The sequence below is a fragment of the Empidonax traillii genome, unplaced genomic scaffold (assembly GCF_003031625.1).
Source record: "Empidonax traillii isolate 1590-97213 ecotype Southwest subspecies unplaced genomic scaffold, ASM303162v1 scaffold1579:size129161, whole genome shotgun sequence".
Lineage (NCBI taxonomy): Eukaryota > Metazoa > Chordata > Aves > Passeriformes > Tyrannidae > Empidonax > Empidonax traillii.
Window position 1 is genome coordinate 83,065 of NW_020956772.1, and position 26,078 is coordinate 109,142.

Here is a 26,078-nt window from a genome sequence, read left to right on the forward strand (position 1 = left end):
TGGGAAAGAAAGAAAAAAACAAACCCAACCCCTGGATTTGGTGAAGCTCTGCCTTCCTGGGACCTGTGGTTTAGGCACTAAACTGCTCCCAAACTGCGTGAAATCCTGAGTTTTCCTTGTGGGAACGTTGGGTTGAGCGAGGGGAAGCTCGAGCTGCGCGTCCAGCGTGGTTAAAGTTTAACAGCAGGGCTCTGGGAGATGTTCCACTGGAGGAAAAAGGGGGGCTGGCCAGGAATTTAAAGCACCTGCAGCTCCAGGAGCTCCTTGAACGGGGCAGATGGAGTTGAAAAGAGACATAAAATGTTGGAGGAGAAGGAATAAGGGATGCTGGTCTGTTCCCAGAGCTGTGGGCTGAACAAGGGAAGGGATACTGGGGAGGAATTCTCCCCTGAGGGGCTGGGATGGAATTCCCAGAGAAGCTGTGGCTGCCCCTGGATCCCTGGAAGTGTCCAAAGCCAGGTTGGAGCAATTGGGATGCTGGAAGGTGTCCCTGCCCATGGCAGGGGGTGGAATGGGATGAATTTAAAGCCCCTTCCACCCCAAACCACTCAAGTGATTCCAGGATTTTTTCTCTCCAGGCAAAAGCTGCAGCTCTGAGTTTTCCTCCAGGGAGCAGAGTGTGGCATTCCCTCCCAAACAGGGAATTTTGTGGCTGCTGGAGGTTTGTGGGTTCATTAATAAATGAGATTATTGGTGAGGGCGCCCAAAACTCTGGATTTTGGGCACAGTTTGGGCTCAGTTGCACAGACCCCCCTGTGTCCCATCCCAGCAGCTGTGGGGTTATCCAGTGGTTATCCGTGGGGAGATACCCACCCTCAGAGGGCTCTTTCCATGGAATGTGCCTTGGGAGTGGGTCTTGGTTTAGTGGGAACAGGCATTTGGAGCTCCTGGACTTGTACCAAGTGTGGTGGAGCCCAACATTCCTTTTTTAGGGATTTGTACTTGATGTGGTAAAACCTATACCCATTTTCAATGGATTTGTACCTGGAGTGGTGAGGCCAATCCCAATTTTTATGGATTTGTACCTGGTGTGGTGAAGCCCAATCCCATTTTTCCGGGCCCTATCCCAGCTAAAGTTCTTCACTTCTCCTCGTGGAGCAGCAGAAAAGGATAAAAGACAAACTTTTAAGGCCGTAATGAACGAGAATATCACGTTTTCATCTCCATGAAATTGGGAATTACGAGAACTGTGAGTGATTCCCCCCCCAACACCTCCCAGTTTTTGGTGGGAATTGCGTGCCTGGAGCTGCCCGTGGTGCTTTCCCAGGGAACAAAGGATGCAGTGACAGGAATACAGGAGCAGGAGGAATCAGATGATCTGTGTGGCTGCAAAGAAAACCCCTCGAGGAAATTGTTCTACACCGACTTTTTCCACTTAAAAAAAAAAAAAAAAGCTCTTTTGACCTTGCCTGGAATTGGTATTTTGGGCTTTTCCAACTCCTGTTGGAAAGTTAAGCCTTCTGGGAGCAGGGATGGAGGAAAGCAGGGAAGTGTCATCACTCTGTGGGCAAAAATGAATCTCATTCCCGGTTTTTTTTTTCCTTTGGAAACAGATTTCTCCCATCTTTGCCTTCTTCCACTTCCTTGTGGAGAGGAATTTGGGATACTGAGGGGTGACAGGACGTCCTGGAGGGATTTAAATTCCCTGGTGGATGTGGCACCTGGGGATGGTCAGGGGTGGCCTTGGGGAATGATTGGACTCAAACTTGGATGTCTTTTCCTTCCCCCAATCCCTGATTTTTCCATTTCTGACTTATTCCAAAGGATCCTTTTTTTTTTTTTTTTTTTTTTTTTTGCCTCAACCCCACTTTGGCTTTAGGAATTCCATCTTGCTCCAGAGGAAACCCTGGAGACCAGGATTCCCACTTGGTACCTGGGTGAAAGAGTCCCTGGTGCTGCCTGACTGCAACTCACTTCAAATTCCTTATTAGTCTTTCTTTTCCTTCAAGCTTTTTCCCCTTCCTCCCCCTCTGTGTCCCTGAAAAACTTATTAAGGACTTGGGTTTCTCTTGGAATGGCCCAAGGGAATGTTGTGGACCTGGGGAGGTGGAAACACTGGTTTGGCTAAAAATAGAGGCTGGCAGCGTTCCTTTTGCAAATGAGCCCCGTTTTAAATTTAATTATTTAAGTGATGTTCCTTTTCAAACTTTGCTGTTTGGGTGCTCAGCCCCAGAGCTGTGGAATTACCAGCGGGAGACGCTGGATTTCAGCTGGGAGCTGGAGGGATACGGTGGGAGAGCAGGTCAGGATTCAAACTTTGGGGGGTCAAAAGCAGTTCATGAGAGAGGTTTATTCCTGGTGCCCTCAGCCAGCACTTGGAGGGGACTTTGGGGGTCCCAGAGGGAACCTTGGAGGTCGTGAGGGAACTTCAGAGGGCTGATTTTTCCATAATTCCTCTTGGTTTCATTCCATCTGTTTAGGGATATCGAGGCGATGCCAGGGATTTCTGGGTGTCCTGCAGGGGCATTTCCCCCAAATGTCTCATTCCTTCTGGGGGCCTCATCTTTTCTTTCCCTCTTTCTGAGGGGCTCATCCTTCACCTGGCTCCTTCCCCATCCCATCCCTCTGACTCCCGTTTCTCCCTCTTTATTCCCACTGGACGGGGGTGTTCGTGGCTGTGCCATCCCAGGTGTTTTGGTGGAATTCCCGCTGGAAAACCCTGTGCCCCGGTGTCACCAGGGGCAGTGTTTGTGAACACTGAGATTACAGGAGTTATAGTCCAAGGACACCGGGCTGGAAAATGCTCACTCTGTTGTTTCTCCTCTGGCCCTTGATAATGGCTGGGGCTGACACCAGTTTGAGCAGGGGGCTGACACCAGTTTGAGCAGGGGGCTGACACCAGTTTGAGCAGGGGGCTGACACCAGTTTGACCCTCATGTGCAGTGCTGGGATTGTTTTGCTAGGATTGTTTCTGGATGGTGACTCGGAGCAGTCTTGGAGGAGCTTTGCTGTTCCATGCAATCAGAGGTGCCTCACAGGAAGGAGTTCCTTCCCAATATCCCATCTCTCCCTGCCCTCTGGCAGTGGGAAGCCATTCCCTGTGTCCTGTCCCTCCGTCCCTTGTCCCCAGACCCTCTCCAGCTCTCCTGGAGCCCCTTTAGGCCCTGCAAGGGGCTCTCAGGTCTCCCTGGATCCTTTTCTTCTCCAGGTGAACCCGCCCAGCTCTCCCAGCCTGGCTCCGTAATTGATATTCCTTAGACATAAAATGTTGGAGGAGAAGGAGTAAGAGATGCTGGTCTGTTCCCAGAGCTGTGAGCTGAACAAGGGAAGGTTTAAATTGGATTTTGGGAAGAAGTTCTTCCCTGTGAGGGTGGGGAAGGAATTCCCAGAGAAGCTGTGGCTGCCCCTGGATCCCTGGAAGTGTCCAAAGCCAGATTAGAGCAGTTGGGATACTGGAAAGTGTCCCTGCCCATGGAACTGGATGATTTTAATCTCCCTTCTACCCCAGACCATTCCATGATTCCACAACACAAGTCTGGCTTTGTTGGAATTCCACCCAGTGCTGGTTTTCCTTTCGGCTCTCTGGGCACATCCCTTCCCATCCTGTGCCAGCCCAGGCCTGTGGTGCCAGCAGGATCCAGAGTGTCCCTGTTCCAGCCCCTGCTGTCTCATGCTTTGCTCCTTATCTGACCCCCCCAGAGCTCCAGCCCAGCATAATCGTCCTGGAAATGGTATTTTTTTTTATCTTGGTTGAAGGAGAAGGCGCTGCCCAAGGACTTGCTGCTCCTCACTCTGGCTCACCTCCGGCTTTCCAGCCTGGAATGAGCCTGGTTGTTCCCTGCCAGTGTTAAAATGGCCTGAAAATCCAACATTTTGCACCTGGAATGGCAGCATCTGGGCAACTCAACTGGCTCTGCTTAATAATGAGAGTTAAGGAACAAAAGGGAGCAGTTTATTGGTGAGACATTCCCAAAAATTACCTATGAAGGGTTTCCGTTGGATTTGGTTGGATTGCAGTTCTCAGGAATCCGGGGAGGTGGGGTGTTTTTTTGTGAGTATTTGAGCCCATTAAAATAAATAAAAAAAAAAAGATTAACATTTACAAGCAGGAAATACTGGATGAGAACTGCCAGGTTTGGGGTTCACCTTCCCCTCGGAGCTGCCCTCACAGGCTTTGGTGCCTCTCCTTGTGTCCTTAAATGCCCCCCTCATCCCACAGCCCCCTCTGAGCTCCATATCCAGGGATCCCATGAGGAAGAGGATCAAGGATTCCCTGGGACAGCTGGCACTGCCCAGCCAGAGGCATTAAAAATACGTTTAAATCCTGGGTGGATTCAGCCTTTTGGCTTTTTTTTCAGGAATTCTGCTCTTTAGTGCCCACCCTGTCATTCCTCTGTGTCCCTCATGCCGGATCTCATGGCACACGGGCTGTCCTCTGGGATTTTGGGAGCTGCTCCGTTGTGCTGTGTTCCCTCTGGCTCCGAGGGAGTTAACTGGGATCTGCGGGAAGGCTGGCACGGATCAGGCACTGGCACAAACAAGGGGGTTTTGTCACAGCCACTGTCACACAAAAGCAGCCACCGAGGCCCAGGAGTCGCAGGGAATCGGCGTTGGGAGGTGGGAACAAAACTGCAGGGAAAGCCCTTCCCTGGGCTCCTCCGGGAATTGGTGCACAGGGATGGGAAAATGTTACAAACTCAGGACCTTTTCTCTTCAAACAGAGTTTTAGTGTGTTGTGGGCTGTGGTTCCTTGTTGTCCTGCCAGGCTGGTGGAGCTGCTTCCCAGGGATTTGTGTCCAGGAGATGGGGAAGGGGCTGGAGCACCAGGAGCGGCTGAGGGAGCTGGGAGGGCTCAGCCTGGAGAAAAGGAGGCTCGGGGGGGACCTTCTGGTACCTCTCTGTGTTTCTTTTCGTCTGGTGATGATCCTGGCAGTAAAAATCCCCCCCCTTGGTGTGGTTTTGGCCTGGAGTTGCTGCGCTGTGTCGGGAAGGCACTCGGCTGTGCCCTGATGGGAACACAGATCCACCGGCTGATCCCAGCCAGGAGGACTTGGATTTGCATAACAACCTCTCCTCCAAAAATAAAGGAGGCAGTCATTGTTATCCTTCTTTTTCTAACAGCACAAAACCACGCTGTGCTTGTCACACTTGACCCCTGGAAAGCCCTGGCGTGTGCAGGTGGAAGCACCTGGTTCTTAATCCAGTGGCACAAACCCCAGGGAATGTTTCTATCCAACTGCAAAGGCACTTTTTTTTTTTTTTTTTTTTTTTTTTTTAACTAGGACACCTCAGATTTCACTGGGGGAAACCATCTGCCTGGATCAGGGCTCAGGGCAGATCTTTTCCAGTTGTCTGAGCACACAGAATCTGCCGACTGGTTTTATTTCCCTTCCAATGGTTCGGGGACTCGAAGGCACCGTCGTGCCCTTCAGCCCTTCCTGCCACGGGGATCTGGGAATAGAGAGGGTTTCAGGTGATCCCTGGGATGCTGAGCTCTAGTGGAAGGTGCCCAGAGAAGCTGTGGCTGCCTCTGGATCCCTGGAAGTGTCCAAGGTTGTTGGGGCAACCTGGGATAGTGAGAGATGTCCCTGCCCATGGTAGGTGATGGAATGGGATGGGCTTTAAGCTCCCTTCCAACCCAGTCCAGTCTGTGATTCCATGGAAAAGGTGAAAATGGGGAGGCCAGGTGCTACTTTGTCAGGTGTGAGAGGTGGCTGGGAAATCCCTGTGCAGGGAATTCCAGGAGTTCAGTGGAAGAACGGACTCGGAGCTGAGCGCCTTCGTCCCTTTGCCATCAGCAGAGTTAAACATGTTTGTGTGCAAACACACACACACACACAACCTGAGGTGCTGCAGAACTCACCTGCCCCCCCTTCCCTGTTCCTAAATGGAGTGTGTCCCTGTTTTCCAGAGCCTGGCCCAGCTAGAGAACCTGTGCAAGCAGCTGTATGAGACCACGGACACGGCAACGCGGCTGCAGGCGGAGAAAGCCCTGGTGGAGTTCACCAACAGCCCCGACTGCCTGAGCAAGTGCCAGCTGCTCCTCGAGAGAGGCAGTGTATGTACAACCCACCTGCTGCCCCAAAATCCGCCCTGGATGGGGGCACCCAGGAGGGAAATCCCCCCCAGGGCTGGAGCGGGGTGTTGGTATTCCACACCCGCGCTCCCAGATGGCAGTTTGGGAGCGGCCAATGCTCCCCCCCCCCAAAAAAAAAGCTGATTTTGCTGCTGCTGTGGGGTTGGTTTAAAGCCTCGTGGGCCCTGCTGGGTTCTCACAGGCTCCCACCCAAACCTGCTGGGTTTAAGTTGAAATCCCAGCCCCGTGGGAACGAAGCAGCGGCTTCTCCGTGGGGGAGAACGGCGCACGCAGGGAGGTTCCGAGGGGGTAAAGCTGGAATGTTACCTTGGAAAATCTGCCCCTGCCATAGTGCTGTCTTAATAATCCAGCAGTTTAAAACAGAGGGGAAAAAAAAAACAACAAACCATCATGGGTCATGTGCTGTGGAATTAGTGTGGTAGAAAGGGTGGGAACGGTGCCGGCAGTAAATCCCGGAGCTTTCTCCCTGTGAAGTGGCCGCTTGGTTTTGCACTTGGAATCAGCATAAATCACGTTCCAAACGGCTTTGCCGCGTGATCCTTCGGCAGGGTGTGCATCCAGCTCCCCTGCTGTCGGATTGGAACCTTGTCCATGAAGTAGGAAGCGCTTAAACTGTTGGGAAGAGTCAAGTTTTCCGGGAGGAGGGAAAGGAGACGGACGTGAAAGGCTCGGCAAACTTCCCCAAAACTTCACTTCTCGTTACATTGGAAGCCCAGTGGATTCCAAACAAGCTTTTGATTGGAAGCTTTTCCAGTGGGAACGAGGAGCTGCTTTCCTGCATTGATCCCAAGCTTTGTACAGTCCTATAGATATTACAGGCAAAATGCCTGTCGTTCCCTGGCTGTAATTTAGGGAGTGGGATCAGCCAGGGGGTTTAGGTGCCTGAATTCCATCAATTAGATCAGAGCTGGGTGGTCCATAAGAAATACATTTTAACCTGGATTTACTAACCCAGGGGAAGCTCTACGTGCTCCTTGATGTATCTTAGCACACTCCTGGGATAATTCCAGGTGTGGAATTTTAGGGAACTTCATGGATTTTGACTATTTTTGCAGTTCTGCTTCCATTGTGTTTTGCTCTTTAAGCTTTTCCTGCTTCAAGTCTAGTTTGTTTTAATTTAGTGTCTATAAAAACATAGAATAAATACATATAAATAATGATAATAATAACAACAATTCTATGTAGAATATTTAGACCAATTAAAAGAATGCTTTTAACAGAAATATTCACAGAGGAATCAGCCTTAAAATCCCTTAAAAAAAAAAAATCCATTAAAACCCGGTGCTGCTCGATCTGAACCGTGCAATTAAATTCTCTTTTTTTGTGTTTTGGGTTTGTTTTCTCCCTCTCCCCAGTCCTCCTACTCCCAGTTACTGGCAGCCACCTGCCTTACCAAACTGGTGTCACGCACAAACAACCCCCTGCCGCTGGAGCAGCGAATAGATATCCGTAAGTATGGAATCCTTCCCGCCGAATTCCTGGGAATACCTGGGTCTGGTATTGGATAAACCGCTGGAATTGGACAGATTTCCTTTGGAATGGTAAAACTGCCTCTTCTGAGTGTTCAGAACTGAAAGTCCTTTATGAGTCTCTGCAGTAGCGTTTGATGGGTCGAATTTTTTCCCCGCTCTTTCTTTGGGAGTGATGGATGGATCCTTTCCTCCAAGGAGAGAGGATTCCACCTCCTGTAAAGGGTGGTCAAGGGTGGGAAGGGGTGCTGGGATCCCCTTCCCGGGGAATCATCCAAAAAAACGTCTGGCTGTGGCACTTGGAGGAAAGCGGTTTGTGGTTGATGGTTGGTCTGGATGGTCCCAGAGGGCTTTTCCAACCTTAATTTTTAGATTTTTAATCAATTCCACGATTTTTGGCACAAACAGCTGATGGTACCAAGAACGGATGGTACCAACAACTCGGGCCTGAGGGGTGAGAATCCCCCCATTTCCAGCCCCTCCAAAGTTAAATTAAAGGCTCAACCTTTACCTCTAACCCTCCATTTCCTTAAAACCCCCTCCCAGCTCAGCTCCCCGTGCCGACATTCCCTGTGCTGCCCGTGTTTTCCAGGGAATTATGTGCTCAACTACCTGGCCACGAGGCCGAAGCTGGCGACGTTCGTCACGCAGGCGCTGATCCAGCTCTATGCCAGGATCACCAAGCTGGGCTGGTTCGACTGCCAGAAGGACGAGTACGTCTTCAGGAACGTCATCACCGACGTCACCAGGTTCCTCCAGGTCGGATCTTGGCGTCACAACTTCCCGGGATATCGGCGGAAAGCCCGGGGAGTTCTCGCTCGGTTTGCGTTGAATTTCCGGGCCCTCCGGCCGGGGGGGGTTTGCCGGTGGAATTTGGGGCTTCCCAAGGACAAGCAGCTGCGAAGGACACATCACTCCTTAGAATTCAGGGTTTTGGGGGGAGCAGGGATTCATTTCTAGTCCTTACGATTTAAAATTTGGGGGAGCAGGAGTTTTATTTGTAGTTATTATATTTTAAAATTTGGGGGGTTTTTAGTTCTTACAGTTTGAAATTTGGGGATTTTTAGGTCTTAGAATTTGAAATTGTGGGAGCAGGGATTTATTTCTAGTTCTTATATTTTTAAATTTGGGGATTTCTAATTATAATTTCAAATTTGGAGGAGAAGTGATTAATTTCTGGTTCTTAAAATTCTTTTCAGTTATGGCCTAACACAAAAATGCTGATTAAAATATTCAGTTAAGGAGCCTGGTTTTAATACCTCATGTTCCTCAGCTCTTTAGAACCCTTTGCAGTACTTATAATTAAATTTGAAATCGGATTTGAAATTAAATTTGAAATTAAAATATAAATTAAATTTGGCATTGAATTAGAAATTAAATTAGGAATTAGATTCTGGATCGAATTTGGAATCAAATTAGAAATCAGATTTGAGATTGATTTCGAAATTAAATTTGAAATGAAATTCAAAATTAAATTTGAGATTAAATTAGAAATTTAATTTGGCATTAAATTTGAAATTAAATTTGATATTTGAAATTAAATTCAAATTAAATTTTACATTAAATTTTACATTAAATTTTACATTAAATTTTACATTAAACTCGAAATTCAAAATTAAATTTTAGATTAAATTTTACATTAAATTAGAAATTAAATTCAACAGTAAATTCGAAATGTGAGGGTATTTTGTTCCACCGATAAAACTGAAGATAAAATGTTTTTTAGACAAGAACTTTTCCCAGCAGAGAGCCGAGCTTAACAAAGCCCCGAGCTGAGCCTGTGCCTGTGCTTTCCCCCCCCAGGACAGTGTAGAGCACTGCATCATAGGAGTGACAATCCTGTCCCAACTAACGAATGAGATTAATCAAGTAAGTGCTACAGCCTTCCTCAGTGAAGTAAGTGTCCAATTTTCTCATTCATATTGTCGTGTCCCGCCTCCTTTGGGGTTTTTGTTGCCGTGTGGGGGTTTGTTTTTGGGGGGTTCCCTGCTGTGTGTGTCGCTGCCCCCTCAGTGGGGGGACTCTCGGAGCTCCTGTCCCGAGGAATCCTCTTGTCTCACTGGCATCTCCCATCCGCTCCTGCATTCCGGTGGGGGGGTGTTGTTCTGGGATGGAGTGGGAATGGAGCAAGGCTGAGGGATAAAGCCAGACCTACCCAGTGAGGACTAAGCCCTTGTGTTGTCAGTCCCTCCTTGCTGAGCGGGGAGATGAAACGCAGGAGTCAGCAAATGGGGCCGGGTTTTTAAACCATCCCTGATTTCATCCAGGACTGCATCTCCCGGAGTTCCCAGCAGGGAATCCTCAGCTCCTGCTGGTTTCCTGGGGCTCAGTCCCTTACCCAGGTGCTTCCCAGGTTGGCTCCTTGGTTTTAGGAGGCCCTCTGAGGTCGTGCTGCCTCTTGGAATTGGATGTTGGAAGTGGGAATGAGCGGCTTCACCTGCTGCTGTCCCAGATTACATCCTTTTTCCAACAGCAAAACCAGCTCCCCTGAAGGTCCCGAGGCAGCAGGAGGGTCACAATGTCCGTGAAATCTCTGATTTTCCTGAGAAAACCAGGTGTAACCAAGTGTTTTGATTTAATACCTTGCTCAGTAACTGACCTTTAATTTTCCTAGGATATTAATCCAGGCGTTGGAGGAATCCCTGAGTGGGATTTAGAGGGTGATTAAATTGTTCTCAGGACTGGAAACAGAGGAGAAGGTTTTGTCCTTCTCCGGTTCCCTCTGCTGGACTTGCTGGAGTTCAGTCCCTCTTAACTTCCCCAACCTTAAATTCAAATGCTTTAAATCAAATTTAAATGTTTTCTGCATCCATTTCAGAGCCCCAAATCACTTTAATTCCTTCAAGGAGGAAATCGTAACCCACAGATCTCCTCATAAATCTTGATCCAGTCTTGTGACTCTTGCTATTTCCTGGCCCAGACTTTTGTAAAACCCAAATTTCATCTCCACAGAGGGCTGGTCCTTCACTTCCTTACAGCAAGGATGGAAACAAGTCTGGCTATTTAAATATAAATTTATATAAATCCCTATAAATTAGAATGTGTCCATCAGCAAGGATGAAAAGAAGTTTGGTTTTTAAATATATATAATACTGTATAGTAGTGTATTATATAAATATATATATAAAATATAGCATTATAGATAATATTATAATATGTTATTATACAATATAATAGTATAACTTATAATGTACAAAGAACTTCTCAAATGTCACTTTTCAAGCTGCACAGACTTGCCTGGAGGTGCTGAGGGACTGGAGTTCCCTGAGTTTAGCCCAGCTCACTGATTTAAGCCGAGTTCAGGGATTTAAGCCATATTCCCTGATTTAAACCAAGTTCTCTGCTTATGCCAAATTCCCTGATTTAAACTAAATTCACTGATTTAAGCCCAGTTCAGTGATTTAGACCAGATTCCCTGATTTAAGCCCCGTGACCTCGTGGTGAAGGGAAAGAAAATGCTCATTTTCACCAGGCCAGAAAACAAGTGAGATTTTCCTAAAGACCCCAAAATGTGAATATTCTGAGCTGAGGAATAATTCAGTCTGAAAACACTGGATGAGTTTAGGTCCAGTTTTGCTCTGCACAGCACAAAGCCCGAGCTGGCTGTTGCTGGTTAATCTGCTCGGAGTTCTCCTCTGTGCAGGTTCAGGAGGGGGAGTTTTCGTTGCTAGGCCTTTGTCCCCCTGTGTTCCCAGCACCTCCAGGTGGAATTGGAGCCTCTGGAATTCCCAGTTCAAGCTCCCAGAGTCCCCAAGTGCCGCTGCTCCCGATTTGGGAGAGACTGGAGCGGAATTAGGAGTAAACCCAGCCCGGCAGGGAAAGGATTGGAGGTGGAAAAGCCGCTGCCCAGCCAGGAATAGGAGTTTATCCATGGAATTGTCCCATGCTGGCACATTCCCCTGCTTTAGGTGGCCCTGGGGAGGGAAACCTTGCTATCCATCAGTGCTCCCCAGGGATCTGTTGCTCCCATTCCATGAGTTCTGAGCTGCTTTTCCCTCTGCCCAGGCGGATACAACCCACCCACTGACCAAGCACAGGAAAATTGCCTCTTCCTTCCGGGATTCCTCTTTATTTGATATTTTCAACCTGTCCTGCAGTTTACTGAAACAGGTGAGGAGGGGGCTTGGCATCTTTGTACTGGGGGCTGAGTGGAGGGGAAACATGTTTGGGGCTGGAATTCCCTCCTGGAAGGAGCTTTCTTGTCCTGGGTTCTGAACTTGTTTTTCTAGAAAAACTTGGGCTTATTAAGGAAATTTTATGTCTAAAAAAAAAAATCAATAAATAACCTAAGTAAAATTATTAATAAATATAATAAAATATATAATAAATATATTTCTATGTTGTATGTAATATATATAATATCTAGATATTCTGTATCTATATAAAACATACATTGTATACCTATATGAAATCTTTATTGTATATCTATATACAACATATATTGTATATCTAGATATAAAAGATATTGTGTATCTAGATATAAAATATATATTATGTATCTAGATATAAAGTATATATTGTATGTCTAGATATATATATTGTATATCTATAAATTAAATATATAGTATATCTATATATATGATATATAGTGTATCTAAATATTATATATGCACATATATTGTATATATATTAAAATAGGGATGACATAGAAATCCGTATTATTTAAAATCTATATTATATATAAATCTGTGTTATATAAAAATGAAACCAAGTTCACTGATTTGAGCCAAATTCCCTGATTTAATATTCCCTGATGTGGTATAAAAAGACGTGTTATGTAAAATATATGTTATGTAAATACATAATAAAAATAAACACACTTAAAATAAAAATAAAGGAAAGATTTGGTATTTGGACCCATGAGAAATATTGATAAATAAATAGCAGGGTTGGCTTGACCCCCAGAAAAGCAGGTTTTCTTTCTGCTTTTTACCCTCAAAATCCCACCTCGTGCCCCAGAGCTTTGTCCAAACGCTCCTTGTGATGGATTTAACCTGGAATAAGTTGATTTAAAGCTGGAATAAGTTGAGTTGAGTTGAGTGACAATACCAAGGGCAGACCACGGTGCTGTGTTTACACTGCAGTGACATGACCCTGAATTCCATGTCACCTGAGGGGCATCCATGCTTTCCCTGCCTGGAGCAGCTCCTCATTTCCCTGGGAGGCCTGGCTGGAGCAGCAGGATTCCCTCCTGTGAGGCAGCAAACGTGTCCCTGTGTTTAACCTGAGTAGGAACTTCCTTATCTGCCAGATATCAGACCTGGCAGCTGCTCCCTGTGCGGCTCAGAGCAGCGGGAAGGGAAGTGCTGCCTGTTTATCCATCTCCTGGAAAGCCTGGAACGTGCTCATGCCAACCCCTTCCCGTAAAAACACGCCTGGTGCCTGTGCCGTGCCACCTCCTGCTCCAATCCTGCCCCAAAAAACTCACGTGCCACCTGGCTTTGGTTGGGTTTTTTTTTCCTCCCCCCCTCTCCTTTTCCTGCCTGAATCCCGTGTGTTTTCCAGGCTTCTGGGAAGAACCTGAACCTGAACGATGAAAGCCAGCACGGGCTGCTCATGCAGCTCCTCAAGCTCACCCACAACTGTCTGAACTTTGATTTCATTGGCACCTCCACAGACGAGTCCTCGGATGATCTTTGCACTGTGCAGATCCCAACCAGTTGGAGATCAGGTAACTGGGCTGCAGGAATCCGCAGAATCCCAGAAGGACCTGCTCAGTCCTTCTCTGGGCTCCAAAAAAAAAACGTGTGCGTGGAATTCCGGAGGGTAAATCCAGCTTTTCCTTATTGGGGGGGGATCACACAACTCGTTGGGGTGGGGTTATCTTGGCTCCCTCTACCCTTCCAGTCTTACACCTCCCGGTTCAAAGAACAGGAAATTGGTTGGTTGTGGATTTTTTTTTTTTTAAATTTTTAAATATATCAGTAACATAATTTGGCACCTGTTCTCCACATCCTCGCTGTTCTCACCAGGCACTTGCACAGATTGTGTTCTTAAAATACTTCCCTGTCGTTTTCCCTCAGTTCCAAGTGCCAGTGGGTTGGTTCCTTCATTTCTAGGAAAGGCACTTGCATGAAAAAATACAGAATCCTTGGGAAATTTTCTTGGGTTTGGGGCACTTTGTGTGACAGATACATTGGCTCTGGTGATAAAATAAACCCCAGACCTGTGGAAGGCAGTAAATGGAGGTAAAAATGCTCTTTTGTGTTGCAGCATTCTTGGATTCTTCGACCCTTCAGTTGTTTTTTGATCTCTATCATTCCATCCCTCCGTCGTTTTCTCCTCTGGTAAGTCCAGTGTTTGTTTTCCTTCCAGGAAGGGTTTGTAGGATTCCCATGGGGGGGATTCACTGGTGGTTCGGGTGCCACAGTTTGATCTAGCTTGTGCTGAAGTGTCCCAAGCGCTGCTGTTGATGGTTTTTTAGGCTCTTCTCCCAGGGAAAAAGGGACAGGACAAAAGGAAATGGCCTCAGGCTATGCCAGGGGAGGGTCAGGTTGGACATCAGGAGGAATTTCTCCCTGGAAAAGGTGGTCAGGCCTTGGAAGGGGCTGCCCAGGGAGGTGGTGGCATCCCATCCGGGGAGATGCCCAAGGAAGGACTGGCCGTGGCACTCAATGCTGTGGGCTGATGGAGATCAATCACAGGTTGGACTCCATGACCTTGGAGGGCCTTCCCAGCCTCAGTGATTCCCTGATTCTGTGCTGCTGGGATGGAGCTGTTCCTTTGGGTGACTCCCTCCGCTGCAATTCCTTTCTACCCAAAATCACAAACCTGGAGCTGTTGTGTCACACACCAAGGAGCATCAGGCCTGCCCTGAGGAGGAAACCTGCTGCTCCTTTGGTTGTCCTAATCCCTGTTTTCCTGTTTGTGCCCTCTGCCCCTGCAGGTTTTGTCCTGCTTGGTGCAGATCGCCTCCGTTCGCAGATCCCTCTTCAACAACGCCGAGCGGGCAAAGTTCTTGTCTCATCTCGTTGATGGAGTCAAACGGATACTGGAAAACCCCCAGGTGGGTGTTGCAGGTGGAACTGGGGCTCTGCTTCCCCTTCATCGTGTTTCTGCACCAAAAATACCTCCAATATCCATGTCCTGCTTGATCAAAGGTAGAAGAACAACTTGGCAAGGGGGAGAAGGGTGCCATGTCTTGCTGCTCTCTTCCTTTTCGAGGCCAAGGAAGGTTCAGGTTGGATATTAGGAAAAATTCCTTCACTGGGAGAGTACTTTGGCACAGGAACAGGCTGCCCAGGGCAGTGGTGGAGTCACCATCCCTGCAAGTGTCCAAAACACGAGTGGATGTGACCCTTCTTGAGTGGGGGTGGAATCCAAGGGTTGGACTTGGTGATCGTGGAGGTCTCTTCCAGCCCGTGTGGTTCTGTGGCAATCTGAGCCCCCTTGCAGGTGACTGCTGAGCTGTTCCTCAGTTCCTCTCCCCCTTTCCTCCTCTCAGAGCTTGTCAGACCCCAACAACTACCACGAGTTCTGCCGGTTGCTGGCGCGGTTGAAAAGCAATTACCAGCTGGGGGAGCTGGTGAAGGTGGAGAACTACCCCGAGGTCATCCGGCTCATTGCCAACTTCACCGTGACCAGCCTGCAGGTACAGATGCCTTTCCTTCTCCTGTCCCCCCTTGAAACAAAATCACCCCCCTCTGCTCTGTTCTCTGCCCCTTCACTCACGTCGGTTTTGCCCCAAACCCCTCTCAGAGAATCCTGTGGGGTAGCCTTGGTTATCCTGAGAATTCCCACTGAATGGAGCTGGAGCAGCCTGTGGGGGGTAGGCAGAGTTGCCATGCCTCCAGAGGCTTTCCAAATCCTAGCAGAGAGAAAAAAAACCCCAACCTGTTAAATCAGGCTTATTTTTAGAACCGTGTCTCACTTCACTATTCGAACGCAGTCGCAGGGATTGCCAGTAATGGGAATATCAAACCGTATTCCCACTGAGTTTTCCACTGGTGTATCGAGCTTGTAACCACCCCCCTGCACAGGGCAGGGTTCAGAACGTTGTACAGCTCAGATAATACCTTTGTTTGTTCAATTTGGATATCTGGAAGCAGCTATGAGCTGCACAGGGGGTGTGGGGAGCTGAGCACCACGAGCTCGGCAGTGGTTGGGGACTGGGGGCTCAGCTCCACGTCCTGGGAGCTCGGGATTATCTCCCTGAGTGCTGATAATGCCCCTGAATCCAGGTGTGCACCGAAATTCCTTGTTAATTTGGCAGCCAGGCCCTTAAAGCTTTTAGATGCTGCTGTGTCCAGCGGCGGGTTCATTGTCCATGGGGAGTGGAAGGAGCCGAGCTGTGAGGTCCCTTCCAACCCAAACCTACGAGAATAACCTGGGTAAAACAATCCAGATCATAACTCCCTGGGTTTGGTTTTTTTATTTCCTTCCCTTTCCCTCTGGAAGCACTGGGAGTTTGCTCCCAACAGTGTTCACTACCTGCTGAGCCTGTGGCAGCGCCTGGCAGCGTCCGTGCCCTACGTGAAGGCCACCGAGCCCCACATGCTGGAGACCTACACCCCTGAGGTCACCAAAGCCTACATCACATCCCGCCTGGAGTCCGTGCACATCATCCTCAGGTGAGGGCAGAGGGGTGTGGAGCTGCTGCCCTGTGAGGAAAGGCTTGAGGGAATTTGGGGTCGTTCAGCTCCGGGGTGACCGAACTGTGCCCTTCCCTACAGCAAAGATGGAGAGAGATTATTTCCAAGGGCCTGGAGTGCCAGGACAAGGGGGATTGGCTTCCCACAGGCAGAGAGGATCGATTTAGGTTGAATATTAGGAAGTAATTGTTGGCTGTGAGGGTGGGCAGGCCCTCTGGGCACAGGTTGCCCAGAGAAGCTGTGGCTGCCCCATCCCTGGGAGTGTCCAAGGCCAGCTTGGAGCAACCTGGAGTAGTGGAAGGTGTCCCTGCCCGTGGCAGGGGGTGGAACTGGATGATTTTAAGGTCCCTTCCCATCCAAACCATTCCCTGATTCCATGGCTGTCACACCGTGCTCTGGTGTGTTTGTCTCTCCAGTTTTCCTTTACAAACAGCCACAAACACGGAAGTTTTGTGAGTCACCGAAGGATTTCTGAGGGAGGCTTTACCTAAATCACACACTCTGCCTGGTTTTTAGAAGAGATTTAGGGTCTTTTTTTAAGCTGGTGGGGGTTTGTTGAGACCTTGCTTAATCTCAGGTGGCTGATTTGATCTGAGCCGTGTCCGACGGGCTCTGGGTAGGATTTATCTCACCCAGGATCTGCAGTGTTCCCTACCCCCCCTAAATTCCCAGCAGAGCAGGATTGCAAGGTGGGAGTCACTTCATTGTGCATCTCTGCCATAGGATGGCACAAATTACACCTAAAAGCACCTTTTCTTTTTAGTTTGGAGTGCAGGGGCAGCCCACAGGATTCCATTGTAGTGCCTGAGATCCTGTGGGATGAATTCTACCGTGTGTGTGTGTGTGTGTTGGATGAAAACAAAGGGTCCAATATAGGGAAATAATGCCTCTCTTAGGGAAAACTGATGGGCTGATCCCTTTTTTTGTTTGTATCTTTAGAGGTTGTGGCTGCCCCACAAATGTAAAAAAAACCTGGATGAGTGTTAAAAAAAACCCAGGTGAATATTAAAACATCCGGATGAATGTTAAAAGACCGGGATAAACATCAAGGGTGAAAGAAGAGGTTACTCACCCCAGGTGCTGCTGGTCTTCCCACCTCACCCTCTGCTGGTTTGTGGCCACAGGGATGGTCAGATGTTTCTCTGAGTCATTCCCCACCACGAAGGAAGCACGGACACCATCCCTGGGGTTTCTGTGTGCCCGGGAAACACCCTGCACCCAGCACAACCGACCTCCTGTGGTTGAGTGGACAGTTTCCACACTTTCTAACCCGCTTTCTCTCCTCTCAGGGATGGTCTGGAGGATCCCCTGGACGACACTGGGCTGGTGCAGCAGCAGCTGGACCAGCTCTCCACCATCGGGCGCTGCGAGTACGAGAAGACGTGCGCCCTGCTCGTGCAGCTCTTCGACCAGTCGGCCCAGTCCTACCAGGAGCTGCTGCAGAGTGCCACTGCCAGCCCCATGGACGTGGCTGTGCAGGAAGGTGAGCCCAGTTCAACACCCAGAGGCCCCTTTTCTTCCAGAGGGTGTCGTTCCTGGTGGGGGGAGGCATGTCTGCCCCGCGCTCCCGTGGGGTGCAGGATGGTTTGGACACACAGTGTTCCTTCTGCTGTCCTGGAACTGACCCCATGCTTATTTTTAAGGGGAAATATCGTGTATTTCCTGGCCTGTTCTTTCAGAGACAGAGTCATGAGGGTGTTCCCCATCCAGCACTGCCTAGCTCATCCCTCTTTACCTGAGGTGGGATGTGGGTGCTCTCCTTTGACCCTCCTCACTGGCTGGAGTTGTTGCTGTCCTACAGCTGACTCAATTGCTACTTTTTTGGGGGAAATATAACACATTTCCCTGCCTGTTCTTTCAGAGACAAAGTCATGAGGGTGTTCCCCATCCAGCACTGCCATCCCTATTTTACCTGAGGTGGGATGTGGCTGCTTGTTTGACCCTCTTCACTGGCTGGAGAGGGTGCTGTCCTATAACTGACTCCATTCCTATTTTTAGGGGGAAATATAATGTATTTCCTGGCCTGTTCTTTCAGAGACAAGTCACGAGGGTGTTCCCCAACCAGCACTGCCATCCCTGTTTTACCTGAGGTGGGATGTGGATGCTCCTTTGACCCTCCTCCTTGGCTGTGGGGCAGAAACCTGCAGCTGGTTGTTGGGAGTGGGATTTTCATTTGGTGCCAATGCCTGAAGTGGTTTGTGTGCACAGCCCTGGGTGGGCTCAGCGTGGGGGGGTCAGGAGTTGTTTGACACAGCAGCTCCTTTGGGGGCTCAGGGATTATTCCCCTCTCTGACACTGGATCTGCTTCCCCTTCCCTGGAGGAGTTGGGTGTGACAGAACAGGTATGGGAATTGTTCATTTTCCTTCTGAAATGGCACTGTCTGATTTAACACAGCTTTTCTTTATTTTCTTTTGGGGTTTTTTTTTGTGGGGAAAACTCCCATCTGAAGTTGACTTCTCCACATCCCTTGGAAGAATAAATGCTTGCTGGCACATTAAAGTGCCCAGAACCTCGTTTTACAAGGAAGTGACTTTCTGCAGTGGAAAAGCTCTGAATAAGGACAATCTTCCAGGGAGGCCTGGCATTCCTTTTTTCTCTCTTCTGTTAAATCCTGGAATGGTTTGGGGTTGGAAAGGACCTTAAAGCCCATCCAGTCCTACCCCCTGCCATGGGCAGAGACACCTTCCTCTATCCCAGGTTACTCCAACCTGGCCTTGGACACTTGCAGGGATGGGGCAGCCACAAAATAGCGATGAAAGCATTAAGATGGAAAGTTGTGTTGTATAAACACAACCAGAGCCTTTGTCCTTGGCACTGCACCTTTGATCAGAGACCTGGATCAAGGCCAGGGCTGTCAGAGGGGGTTCCTCACCCCGGGGCCAGTAAAGTCATGGATAACCGAGTCATCTGGGGAGAGCCAGCCACCAGAGCAGGAAGATACTCACCGTGTGTGCCCGGATGAGGCGCAGATCTCACGGATCTCGTGCTTCTCTGCCGGTTCTCATGTCCTCTGTTGCTTCCAGGGCGCCTGACGTGGCTCGTCTACATAATCGGGGCGGTCATTGGTGGGAGGGTGTCGTTCGCCAGCACGGACGAGCAGGATGCCATGGATGGAGAGTTGGTCTGTCGGTAGGGATGCACCCCTCGCTGCTGGAGCCCTCACCAAAACTGCCCTGCTGCCCCTGGCACCATGTTCTTCCCCTCCTTTCACCTCCAGACCCACTGGAATCGGCAGCGGGAAGGAGGGGGCAGCGGCGCTGCCTGCGAACGTGTCGGCCAAATTTGGGGGTGGGGTTTGGGTTGTGAGGAGCAAACTGAGAGGGGAAGAGCATGGAAAAGGGGATTGTTGGTTAAATCACAGACTAAATGCATGATTGGTTCCTTGCTGGGTTGGAGGGAGAAGTCTTTTTTTTGTGGTCAATAATCCAGAGTGGCTTTTGCCCATAAATGGATTGTAAATATTGTAGCTCCAAAGTTAAAACTTCTAACACATGCAGGGTTTTTGGGATTGCAAATCCCAGGCCAGTGCAAGCTTTATTTGGTGGGTGTGAGAATAAAACCTTGAGTCCCACTGAATGTTTTCTGGTCCAGATCCTAATGCTGCACTTGGAAAAGGACCTAAAGTGTGAAGGTGTGGAAGCTGAGCTGTTGGTAATCCAACAGGTCTGATCTCTGGCTTTCCATGTGGCTCTTGAGTTTAAAAGGGGAAATTATGAGACCCCCCCATATATTTCAGTTACCTTTAGAGCCATCACAGATGATAAATGTCCATAGAAATCTTTTATATTTGGGTTTCTTTCCTGCTTTTGCCCAAAAGAATATCCTTGGGTTTGCTCCCCAGGTGTTCTTTATCCCCCAAATCCCCTCCTCCAGCTCATGGGGGTGTTTGTGCAGGGATGGAGAAGCCTCACAACAGCTTTACACCACAGAGCAGCGTGCCCTGGGCAGTGCTTTGTCCCCAGTGTTGTGAATTCCCAAACCAACAATTCCCCCGGAAAGCGAAAAGCCTGGAAACGGCACCGCGTTCCCAGAAATCCCTCCTCGCTCCCGGTGCCCATCAGTGAGGTGTGTTTTCCCACCTGTTCCCAGGGTGCTGCAGCTGATGAACCTGACGGATTCCCGCCTGGCACAGGCTGGGAATGAGAAGCTGGAGCTGGCCATGCTGAGCTTCTTCGAGCAGTTCCGGAAGATCTATATCGGAGATCAGGTGCAGAAGTCTTCCAAGGTAATCAGTGCCTTCGGCTGGGGCTCCTTGGGGATCCAGACTCCGGTGATCCCTGCTTTTTTGAAAGGAAAACCAAGGGTTTTAATGATTTTCTTCTCTCTTTAGCTTTACAAGTCCCATTTACTGTGATTTCTAGGTTTGTTTCCAAGTGTTATTTTTGAGCTGTTTTGAAATACCATGTCAGGAAGGAGCCACTGGCTTTGGCTCCTTCTCAAGGAGCTGAGAACTGGAAACCATAATTCACTTTTCCCTGAAAACCTCTGACCACCTCAAACGCCCACAAGAATCCTGAGTTTCATCTCTCTCTTGCTTCCCTGGCTCTGAAGCAGAGATAAATCTCCCTTTTCTCTTCATGCCAAGGCAGCTGTAGGTGTACTGGTGCCTTTGTGCCTCTTTAGAAATGTAAAATTAAAATGCATGAAGGATGGGAACATCTTAACTGCAAACTGGGTTCCCTTCCTTTCTGGTCGTAACCTTCCTTCCCTACCCCAGAGACTTGGGGACTGCTGATGAGAGTTCTGGGTAAATGCACCTCATCTGTGAGGATTCCTTGTTCTCCTGGCAGATTTTTAACCAGAAGTTGTTCCCCTCCCCTCCTGCAGCTGTACCGGCGGCTCTCCGAGGTGCTGGGGCTGAACGACGAGACCATGGTCCTGAGCGTGTTCATCGGGAAAATGTAAGTGCTGCTGCCCGCAGGCACCCCAGAGCCCAGGCTCTGCTGCAAGCTCCGAAACTGCAGCGTGAGGGAGTGTTGGTCAGCCTGAAAAATAAACAAAAAAAAAAAAAAACAAACCTAGGAACATCTGGCTCCTCGAGGGAATTACAGGCTTTTCTCAGGGCTGAGGTCACGCACGGCGCCCAGGATTGGTTTATCCACCGCCGAGACACGAAAATCAGCCGCGCGCCAGGAGAACGGATTCTCTTCCCAGTAAAGGCAGAGTCAGGGAGGGGACAGCTCCCAGAACACGTTCCCTGTAGCCACTCCACGATTGGCAGCCGCCAGCCACGAGAGCTCTGTGTGGGGAGGCACCGACGGCTCCTCCGAAGCTTCTCTTCTCTTTGCCGTTCGGTCCCAAATCCTTCCCTTAAAAAAAACTCCTCCACTCCGGTCAACGCCCGATTTGGCCTCTCCTCCAGACCCCAGCCTGGCTTTTTGTCCAGCCTTGGGCCACCTCTGGAGCATTTGGAACCAATTGAGGAGCTGCCACCCAGTGCCCTGTGCCTGGGGCTGAGCAGCCAAAAGCTCTCCCCCGCACTTGTTCGGCATCGCCCCCCTTTTAACCTGCACGGGGCCTTGCTCATCCCACAAACCCTGGCTGGGCAGCATTCCCGAGGGATGGAATGGCTCTCCTGGAAGGAGCAAGGGCTACTAGAATTCTGCAGCTGACAGTGGATGGTGCAGGTGCAGAATTGCATACGTCTGCATGTAGTCACTGCCGCAGAATTCTCTTACCCTTGCTGCAGAAACCAGCCCTGGAGTGCCCCAGAATTCCAAGGGCCTGGCTATGGGCCAGTGTAGCTTGGGACCCAAGTAGTGAAGATTATCTGAAGGATAATTTTCTAGTCAACCAAATGTAAGTACAGTGATTTTATACCGATATTTTGTGGCTTGTGCTGTCTGTGGTCTCGGTGGAGGGTGGAGCTGAGCATTTTTGGGGTGACTTGAACTGGAAGAATCCGCTGCCCAGCCAAGGGGAACCCGAGCAAACCCCCTCTGATCCATCCCTGTCCTCTTCCCTCTTGCAGCATCACCAACCTGAAGTACTGGGGTCGGTGTGAGCCCATCACCTCCAAGACGCTGCAGCTGCTCAACGACCTCTCCATTGGATATCCTTTTGGGAAGAGCTGCTGGGGGCACAGGGATACGAGGGAAGAGCGGCCCAGGAGCGAGTCACAGATCCCCGAACCCCTTCACCTTCTGGGCAGTGAGAAAAGCAGGGAGTGTTTGCTCCACACCCGGAATGTAGATTTTTTTTTTTTTTTTTTTTAAACTTTGGATCGTGATTGCTTCGGAGCTGACCACCCACAGCCAGTTTACAGTCTGCCTTCTGCTCTTCCAGAAGCTCCAGACAGATATTTCCTGACAGAGCAAATAAATCTTGTCGCTGCAGGTCTCTCCACTGAGACCTCGGTCGCTCTTGAGACAAGTGGAGGAGAATCCACAATGCCCTGAATAACACAGCCACAACCCCCCTTCCAGCTTTGCCCTGGAAGTGCTTTTGCAAGGATTCCCTGCTGCTTCCTTAACCCCCCTGCACGTACAGCAGTGTGAGGAAGCTGGTGAAGCTGAGCGCTGTGCAGTTCATGCTGAACAATCACACGGTGAGTCCTCCCCTCTTCCCTCTCCCACCTGCCTCTGTGCAGCCCAGACAGTCCCCAGGGGGAACAGTTCAGCACCTGGACACACCCTGGGGGTTTTCCTGGCTCCCAGATGCCTCCCTGGTACCGCATGAGCCTCTGGGAAGTGTGATTTGTGTTCCACCTCTGTTGGGTTCCGAGGGGTTGTGATTTTGGGGCACTTGATGGGGGAGGTCTCTGCCCTCCACTAAGGCCAGACCCATCCCTGGAAGTGTCCAAGGCCAGCTTGGAGCAGCCTGGGATAGTGGGAGGTGTCCCTGCCCATGGCAGGGGGTGGAACAGGATGATCCTTACTGTCCCACCAACACAAGTCATTCCATGATTCTATCCCATGTTTCTGTGGTGCTCCAATGCTGGAGCAACTGGATACCCAGCACCACTTCCAGAGGCTTTTCAGTGCCTGGTGGAATGAGGGGTTGCATTCCCTTGTGTTAGGGGGTGTTTTTCAAGCATTCCCACGTGCTGCCTTCAGCCCAGAAGCTGAATTCAGTCTGGAATTGGCGTTTCCATGGAGAATGTGGGCAGAGGAACTGGGGAATCTGCTCTCAGAGAGCTGGTTTAAAGCAGCCTGAAGGGTCCCAATCAGTAAAAGGGGGGGATTCCACCTCTGCTCCAGAGGCAAAGCCAGACTTCCTGGTTCACCTGGGGCTAGAGAATCGCAGGGTGAGGGATGGCAGCGCTGGGATTTGCTGTTCCAAGCAGTGCCTGTTGCCCTCTGGTGGCCTGTGCTCCGGGATGGCTCCAGGTAACCCTGGATCCCGCTGCTTCCCATCCAGTGCACGGCCTGGGATCAGCTGGGAGCTGGGATCCTCAGCCCCTGTTCAAGGTGGTGGTTCCATGAATTGTTAAGGTTGGAAAAGCCCTTTAAGACCGAGTTTGATGATCAACCAGCACCACCACCACTGTCACCACTAAGCCACGTCCCCAAGTGCCACATCCACGTGTTTTTTGAGCCCTTCCAGGGATGGCGACTCCACCACAGCCTGTTCCAATCATTTACAGGCCTTTCCACGCGGAATTTTTTTCCTGATACCCAACCCAAACCTCCCCTGGTGCCACTGGAGGCCTTTTCCCCTTTAACCCACCTTTGTTTTCCCTCTCCAGAGTGAGCACTTTTCCTTCCTGGGCATTAACAATCAGTCCAACCTGACGGACATGAGGTGTCGGACGACGTTCTACACTGCACTGGGGCGTCTGCTCATGGTGGATTTAGGTACTGGGGGCTTTTCCTGGGAATCAGAGCAAAACCCTGGGCTTCAGAAGCTGGGCCCTGCTTCTTTAGGGAGCTGTAAGCCCCTCCAGGAAAGGAGGCTGGAGTTGGAAAACCCCCACGAAGGAAAAAGGAAGGGAAAGAAGCTCTGGAGCGGGTTTGATGCCCCGCCACTGGGTACAGGCCACCAAAGCTGGGGCTGGATTTTTCCACACGTTTTCCTGACGTGGCACAGTTTGTTCTAAGTCAGATTTTGGCGGTGGCAGATCACCTGGCTGGAGACCTCTGGTCTTCCCTTGGCTCTGTGGGAGAGTCTGGCGCGGGCAGAGCTGCAGGATGGATGGGGATGGATGGACGTGCCATTTCTTTTCTCCTGATTTCCTGGGGCTTTTTTATCCCTCTCAGGGGAAGATGAGGATCAGTACGAGCAGTTCATGCTTCCCCTCACTGCTGCCTTTGAGACTGTGGCCCAGATGTTCAGCACAAACACTTTCAATGAGCAAGAGGCAAAAGTAAGTCGGGACATTCCCTGTTCTCCCTGTTCTCCCTGCTCTTTTCCTTAGGGGCCTGGATGTTTTCAGAGGGGCAGGAGGGAGCAGTCATTTGTGCAGGGTGGGAGCTGTTCTCCCCTCTGAAATACAAGCTGGAATGGTGGGAGCTTCCCTTCCAGGGGGAAGGGGAAGGGGGGATGGCCTGTATCCCTCAGGATCAGGTGTGGTTTGGAGCTGGAGCAGGGATGTATTTCATTTTAACATCTTTCCTTTCTCGACACAGAGAACCTTGGTGGGTTTGGTGAGAGATTTGAGGGGAATTGCCTTTGCCTTCAATGCCAAGACCAGCTTCATGATGCTGTTTGAGTGGATGTATCCTTCTGTTCCCCTGAAAGTGCAGCCCCCCTGTCCCTCTGAGGATGCCTGGCTGCGTCCCAATGTCCTCTTCTCCCCGTGAAATCCTGTCTGGGGTTTCTCTTCCCTTTTAAAAGCACTTGGTGTCCTTTCTCTGAGCCCTGAGATAGATTTGATTTGGCCTCTCTGCAACCAAGTGAACCTAAAAAGCTGCTCTGAGCTGAACTGGGGGGGGATTTCCCAGCGGGGCCTGAAGGGCTGTGACCTATAAAGCACAAAGGCTCTCGTGGGCTGCATCCCAGCAGCACCAAAAGCATTTCCTCTTGTCCCTGGAGCCTGCAGCAGTGGGATCCGTGTCCTTTGGGTGAGGAATCCGTGTCCTTTCGCTGCCCAAAGGACACGGTGTCGGGCTCCAGATTTGCTGTGCCTGGTGAAGGTCAGGAGTCTGCACTGACACATCTTTTTGTGTGTGTGGCTTCCCCTTTCCTCCCAGAACCTTTTTTGGTTCTGGTTTGTCTCGGAAAAAATTGTGTGTGCAGTCAGTTCCTTCGGTGGGCTGATTTTTATTACCGTGATCATCGTTTTCATGTGGTAACTTATATTAAGTTACGTGATTTAAGATATAAATATAAACAAATATGCAATTATATCAATAATAGAAATAACACATGACTATATAAATTATATTTTAAATAATAATATATGATGATGATGATGATGATAATAATAACAACAAATCAGACCCCAGCAAGCAGCATCTCTGCTTAACCCTATTAACTAAGCTGCTCTGCAGGGCTTGGGTGCAGCACACAAAACGTGCCTTTTGGTGGAAATTTTGCCCTCTGTAAAGCCCCCAGAGATCCTTAGCTTTCCCCTGGCAGTTACCCCTCCTACATGCCAATCCTGCAGAGAGCCATCGAGCTCTGGTACCACGACCCAGCCTGTACCACCCCCGTCCTCAAACTCATGGCTGAGCTGGTCCATAACAGGTAGGAGCTGGGATTTCATGGGATGGTTGGGGTTGGAAGGGATTTTGAGGCTCGTCCCGTTCCCTTTGTGTGTGTCTGTTGCTCCCTGTGGGTGTTGCTGCCCTCTCTTGTTTTTCTCCCTTTCGATCTATTTATGCTCCAAAAGCTGCCAGGGAGGACCAGCGGGGGGGGAAACTGGGATCGTTCCAGCAGGGCATAAAATCCCACAGATCAGATACCAGGGCTCCATCAGGCTGAGACACGATCAATAACTGCTGGATATTTCCATTTCCAAGGGCAGCACTCGGAGGTGGGGGCAGGAAACGTGGTCCTTTTTAAAACCCGGCTTTCAGATGGGCCTCGTTCTCTCTGGC

The 26,078-nt window shown here is 49.7% G+C and overlaps 1 protein-coding gene across 2 annotated transcripts in view; it reads left to right on the forward strand.

Moving 5' to 3' along the window:
- Nucleotides 1–26,078, forward strand: part of XPO7 (exportin 7) — a 33,747-nt gene that overhangs the window by 2,057 nt on the left and 5,612 nt on the right. Inside the window, exons 2-21 of one of the 2 annotated variants that reach the window (XM_027907935.1) lie at nt 5,852–5,998; nt 7,393–7,486; nt 8,099–8,265; nt 9,310–9,402; nt 11,512–11,616; nt 13,012–13,177; nt 13,720–13,793; nt 14,393–14,512; nt 14,951–15,097; nt 15,904–16,076; nt 17,387–17,580; nt 19,122–19,227; nt 20,188–20,323; nt 20,926–20,999; nt 22,070–22,150; nt 22,582–22,645; nt 23,786–23,894; nt 24,297–24,403; nt 24,666–24,754; nt 25,618–25,725. In XM_027907935.1, the coding sequence (XP_027763736.1) occupies nt 5,852–5,998; nt 7,393–7,486; nt 8,099–8,265; nt 9,310–9,402; nt 11,512–11,616; nt 13,012–13,177; nt 13,720–13,793; nt 14,393–14,512; nt 14,951–15,097; nt 15,904–16,076; nt 17,387–17,580; nt 19,122–19,227; nt 20,188–20,323; nt 20,926–20,999; nt 22,070–22,150; nt 22,582–22,645; nt 23,786–23,894; nt 24,297–24,403; nt 24,666–24,754; nt 25,618–25,725 (2,354 nt within the window). The remainder of the gene's footprint in view (nt 1–5,851; nt 5,999–7,392; nt 7,487–8,098; nt 8,266–9,309; nt 9,403–11,511; nt 11,617–13,011; nt 13,178–13,719; nt 13,794–14,392; nt 14,513–14,950; nt 15,098–15,903; nt 16,077–17,386; nt 17,581–19,121; nt 19,228–20,187; nt 20,324–20,925; nt 21,000–22,069; nt 22,151–22,581; nt 22,646–23,785; nt 23,895–24,296; nt 24,404–24,665; nt 24,755–25,617; nt 25,726–26,078) is intronic. The other variant, XM_027907936.1, reaches the window with a different exon arrangement.